This window comes from Oratosquilla oratoria, chromosome 5 (assembly GCF_046742065.1).
Source record: "Oratosquilla oratoria isolate Oo_2021 chromosome 5, ASM4674206v1, whole genome shotgun sequence".
Classification (NCBI taxonomy): Eukaryota; Metazoa; Arthropoda; class Malacostraca; order Stomatopoda; family Squillidae; genus Oratosquilla; species Oratosquilla oratoria.
The window spans coordinates 5,746,481-5,751,480 of record NC_134781.1 but is presented as its reverse complement, the minus strand read 5'-3'; the positions used below and the strand labels follow the sequence as shown (position 1 = coordinate 5,751,480).

The 5,000-nt window shown below is 48.1% G+C and overlaps 2 protein-coding genes across 6 annotated transcripts in view; one reads left to right on the top strand and one right to left on the bottom strand.

Annotated features, from left to right (window-relative positions):
* Positions 1 to 5,000, bottom strand: part of LOC143025354 (uncharacterized) — a 266,866-nt gene that overhangs the window by 161,890 nt on the left and 99,976 nt on the right. The window lies entirely within an intron of this gene.
* The window catches only part of LOC143025353 (uncharacterized), a 147,888-nt gene that overhangs the window by 72,500 nt on the left and 70,388 nt on the right, over positions 1 to 5,000 (top strand). The window contains exon 1 of one of the 5 annotated variants that reach the window (XM_076184883.1): positions 3,421 to 3,568. The exons of 1 other annotated variant lie outside the window; for it this stretch is intronic. In XM_076184883.1, coding sequence (XP_076040998.1) covers positions 3,501 to 3,568 — 68 coding nt within the window. In that variant the 5' untranslated portion in view covers positions 3,421 to 3,500. Of the gene's footprint in view, positions 1 to 3,420; positions 3,569 to 5,000 lie in introns of those variants that run through there. 3 more of the 5 variants (XM_076184885.1, XM_076184884.1, XM_076184886.1) reach the window with 3 other exon arrangements.

The following is a 5,000-nucleotide window of genomic DNA, read 5'->3' as shown; positions in this document are numbered from 1 at the left end:
CTCTCTCTCCCTCCCTTCCAATAAAAAAAAGGAAGAGATCTATAAGGAGAACCCATTCCACGTTTTTGACGAGATGATTGATAAAGACCCTTGTGACCAGACGCCCGGAAGGCGAAAGTTCCTTGCCACGTGATCGCCGTGTAGAGGTTCATCTCCTTGGTAATCTTGACAGGCTTCATTCTGGTGAACGTTGGAGGAGCTATGCCGAGCTGCAGTGCCCAGGCACTGAGGCCAACAGGAGACCTTCCTGTCCATAGCAAGGTCGGATGCGAGGGGGGAAAATAAGCGGGTTAGGCCGTTAGGGGGTTTACCCAAGTCTAATTTAGAAACCGTTAACTGATTTGGATGCAACTGCCTTGACTTGGTCGGCGAAGCTGTCTCTATCTACGTCGAAGTTCAATCTACGTCTTGACAGCTTGAGGCTTCTGTCGTTGACGACGTGATTGGTGAAGAATTGTTTTCATCTACTTTTAGGTTAAATCTACGTAATGAGTCGGTCTCAACCATGCCTTCGACGCCCTTCGTGGTTTTTGTGCCAAGTGCCACCAAGCGACTCTCTCTCTCTCTCTCTCTCTCTCTCTCTCTCTCTCTCTCTCTCTCTCTCTCTCTCTCTCTCTCTCTCTCTCTCTCTCTCTCTCCCCAGGCGAGAGATGGTGTGACGGGGCCGAAGAGATGACATCCCTTTGGAAACAATGGTGCACTTGACTGATTTTTAATCTACCTGACGATTTCCTTTCGGTTGAGCCTTAGACAGGGAGGATCGCGCCTGTGCACTGGTTCTCGTTACTTCCACATGACTTCATTCAGCTGAGGGGATGTACTTCCGAATCATCGCCGGTAATCCTCCAGCGCTTCTATCCTTGAGGACAACATCGCGCTGAGGTCGATCATCATCTTGATGGAACTTATTAGAGTGTGACGGGTCCATCTCGTTGGAGCGCGGGGGGTGACTATAGCAGACGACAGTTGGGACGCCATGACGTCCATGTGTGCGTACATGGATAGAGTGGAGGCAGTGATGCCTTCCTATTCAGCTTTCCTGTGCAGTGCGATTGGTTCTTGTTGTTGAAAGAAGACCGGGCTGCAAATCACACGCCGACCTTGCAGGCTTGATTATCCGGGGCCACAGAATGGATCTGATTATCTCTGACCTGATCACGTTGCGGTCTCTCTTCAAGAACCCGGACGAAACTTCCGGGTGCTCGAAGGCGGAGGCCGCTGGTCTTCTCACTCACTCACTCACTCACTCACTCACTCACACACACACACACACACACACACACACATAGCATTACCCATAGATCGGTCATACGAGCTCTGAGCTCTCTTCCGGGAGGGAAATAGCTGTCGATCACGAGTCCAACACGTGATCCAAAAAGACCAAGGTGAATACACACACACACACACACACACACACACACACACACTAGTTGGATGAGAGGGAGATCTTCCCATGTCCATCGCTGTTGTACGTGTTAAAACCTATGGACGCCTCGCTTCGCACGGGTCTCCATATCTGGTAATAATAACGGTCGTGGTAATAATACTACCGTGGTATCACCACATATGGAGCACGATGCGGATGAATGAAATATGGGATAACTATGGTAGACGTTGATGTTGTTACAATTGTGGGAGTGCTCGGATGCTGCATTAAAAGGTGTGTGGACGAGGGGGCATGGGGGAGGACTTGGAAGTATAACTTCTGGAGTTGCCGGGGGCACCACACTGTGCACAAACGCTTGAGAGGGGAACAATGTACAACCCCAAAGACGGACGGGAGGGGTAGTGTTCGACAAGAACTATGTACCAGAGATCAAACAACAAATATTGCGCCCTTCTGGGCCGCCGTCGTTTACGTCTAACCCTTCCGCTGGAGTCTGCGACATCGCTCGATCGTTTTAGCAGCCATCAGGTGGTTCCATTCAACTGAGAGGAAGACCCTTCAACAGCAGAAGTAAAACGATTCAGATTCATTTTGAGCCCGTCTGTCTGACTGTCTACCTGCGTTTTGCGACAACGCTTGTTCATTCTATTATCCGCCGGGAGATTTTATTCAGCTGAGGGGGACACCCCCCCCTCTGCGCAGTGGAAGAATATTGTTTTTGATTCTCAGGTATCTGAAAGAGACGTATACATTTGCTTGTTTGCCGCTTCCCCCTCACATCATGTTGCTGGAAATTGTCGGAGCCGTCCTGACAGGGTCGCGATTTGTGGGCAATAACAAATGTCAGTCTCCGTGCTTCTGTCTGTGACAATTATGGTCTCTCCCGTTCCAAGTGTCAACCAAGAATTCTGTAGATGTCTGGCTAAACTATCCAGCATCCATCACTATACATTAGACGGCCTCGGCACGGACATTAATTGTGCATTCGAAGTCGACCAGTCGACTCTGTTGACTGGCCGCTGCCACCTCTTCCTTCAAAGAGACACGAATCAACCAAGAAGGAAGGAAGGAAGGAGTGAAACTCCTCCTCCTCCTCCTCCACACGACGTCACAGGGCTAGTCTTTATTATTATCATTATTATAATTATTATCATTATTTTATTTATTTATTATTATTTATTTATTTATTCATTTATTTGTTTATTTATTTTTTTTTTTTTTTTTTTATCAGAGTTGGGAGGGATGCATCGAGTGTCCTATTGCGGACACCTGAACCTAAACCATTCTGTACAGAAGATAAATAGATATATGAATAAATAGATAAATAAATATGAATAGATAAATAAATAAAGATAAATAGATAAACGAATAAAGAAATTACTATAATCACTGATATATAAAGTATTCTCCAACGAAACATAAATTTGTAGTCTTTAACACTACATACAAAGATGGATAAAACGCACTCGCACACACAACACGACTCGACGGCGCAGTGGTAGCGTTCGCAATCGCGGCTACTGCGGTCCGAGTTCGAATCCCTCCCAGGACTGAAATAATTTCAGTATCGCTGCGCTGCGAGTCGTGACTCCAACTCTCGTGGGCGGAGAGTTAGGGTGTGTGTGTGTATGTGCGTATAAGGTCACAGCATTGCCCATAGATCGGTCATATATGAGCTCTGAGCTCTCATCCGGGAGGGTAATAGCTGTCGATCACGAGTCCAACAGGTGATCCAAGACCATGGTGAATCATATGTATACACACACACACATACAGACAGACACTGGCAGTGCCTCCCGGTGTGTTGCCTCCCACGACACCTGTCAACACCTCCGCGCGCGTGACATGAGAGCCGAGCGAAAAGTGAAGAGACACACACTGTGCGGCGGCTTTACGTCCCCTGACCCGAAGGGCGAAGGTGGCGCGCTGCGTCGGCCGAGGATGAGGGAGAGGCGGGAAGAGTTCCGTCTCCTAGCAACGGGTCTGGGGCCCCGGCTTCGTATGGGACCCGCAATGGCGGTTTGTTCAGTGTGTGTCAGGTCAGGGAAGTTAGGGGGAGCGTCCGGTCGACTCTTTACATCTGCAAGAGGCCGCTTCACGTTTAAAGTGGCGGATGTGCGGACAGCTGGAGGTTGCAGCGAGGGTCTTCTCACTAGACGCGGAATGGTGTGCGGCGTTTGTGTGCGTGTCTTTATCTTCGTGTGCTGTACAGAGAGCGTTGGGAGAATGACCGCGATTATCCCGTGTGTATTCCTCGCGGTAGTGGTAGCGGCCAGTGGGGCATCCATGTGCAAGCTCAACAGCTGAAAGTGAAGTGCGTTCTGCCCAGCGGCTGGTGGTGCCACTGCCAGCTGCTAGGGAAGGAAACGGCAGCTCAAAGCAGACAGATGGGTGGACGGGCGAACAGGCGACACAATAACGATGGGCCACCAATCCCCCACCCAACCCCCCTTAGGTCATGAGTGGGGAAGGAGGCCTAGAGCCCGTCGCACGATTTGGTTTGACGACAAGAATGATATCTGTAGAAAAAGTATTCACTGCTGCATGGCGAGATATTGACAAAAGGGTGAGAGAATAAAGGCTGGATGAATACTGGGATCGAGAAGTTGCCTTCTCTGGAGAGTCGAGACAAAAGACAAAACGACATGTGGTCCCAAGTGGTAATGGAGCCAGGTGGAAGAAAACTGACACAAGTGTATCAAGAGATGATGCGAGTGTTAGATTACGATCGATCTTGGCGTCAAAGTGGAATGCATCTGACGGGAAAAAAGGATGTTGCCAGTTGGGGCCGTTGTTTGTAAAAACTTCGATAAAGACATTCACAATGTTTAAATGATAAAGGAAACTGAAGAGAGTAGTGATGATAATGTTTGCGTTTTATTGATGAATTTAGTGATTTAATTAATAGTGATCGACATTAACTGATGTATATTATGTAGACATAATGTCACGATACAAAATAAGACGTTTCCTAGACAGACAAGAAGAGGTCATGTCTTTGCTGATGGTGAGTTACCAAGCCAATGATCTACGCAGTCGGCGGACGACGACGTCGACGACAACAACGACGACGACGACGACGACGACGGCGGCGGCGGCGGCGGCGGCGGCGGCGAAAACGAAAGATCGTGAGGTCTCAGGGGAAATGCCTCTGCATAGACGCTGGATGTGCTACGGACAAGGAATTTTCAAAATTATGCGTTTCTCTGTGGAGAAAATCAGATATATCAGTTCTTAACCGGTTCACTCTCGGGCTGGTAGAAGTACAAAATACTGAATGCAAATACTTCTCTTCAGTATGAAATTTTCACTTTTTGTTTTATGAGGAATTGGGGAAAGGTTAAAGATGAAAGACAGTAACACGATCTCAATTCTGCAGTAGAAAGGAGAGAAGACGGAGAAGAAAGAATGGTCTTAGTTTAAAGAAGGAAAAGGATACGCTCGTAACAGAGACGCAAGAGAAAATTCTGGAATGTATGAGTACTCTCTCTCTCTCTCTCTGTGTGTGTGTGTGTGTGTGTGTGTGTGTGTGTGTGTGTGTGTGTGTGTGTGTGTGTGTGTGTGTGTGTGTGTGTGTGTGTGTGTGTGTGTGTGTATGTGTGTGTGTGTGTGT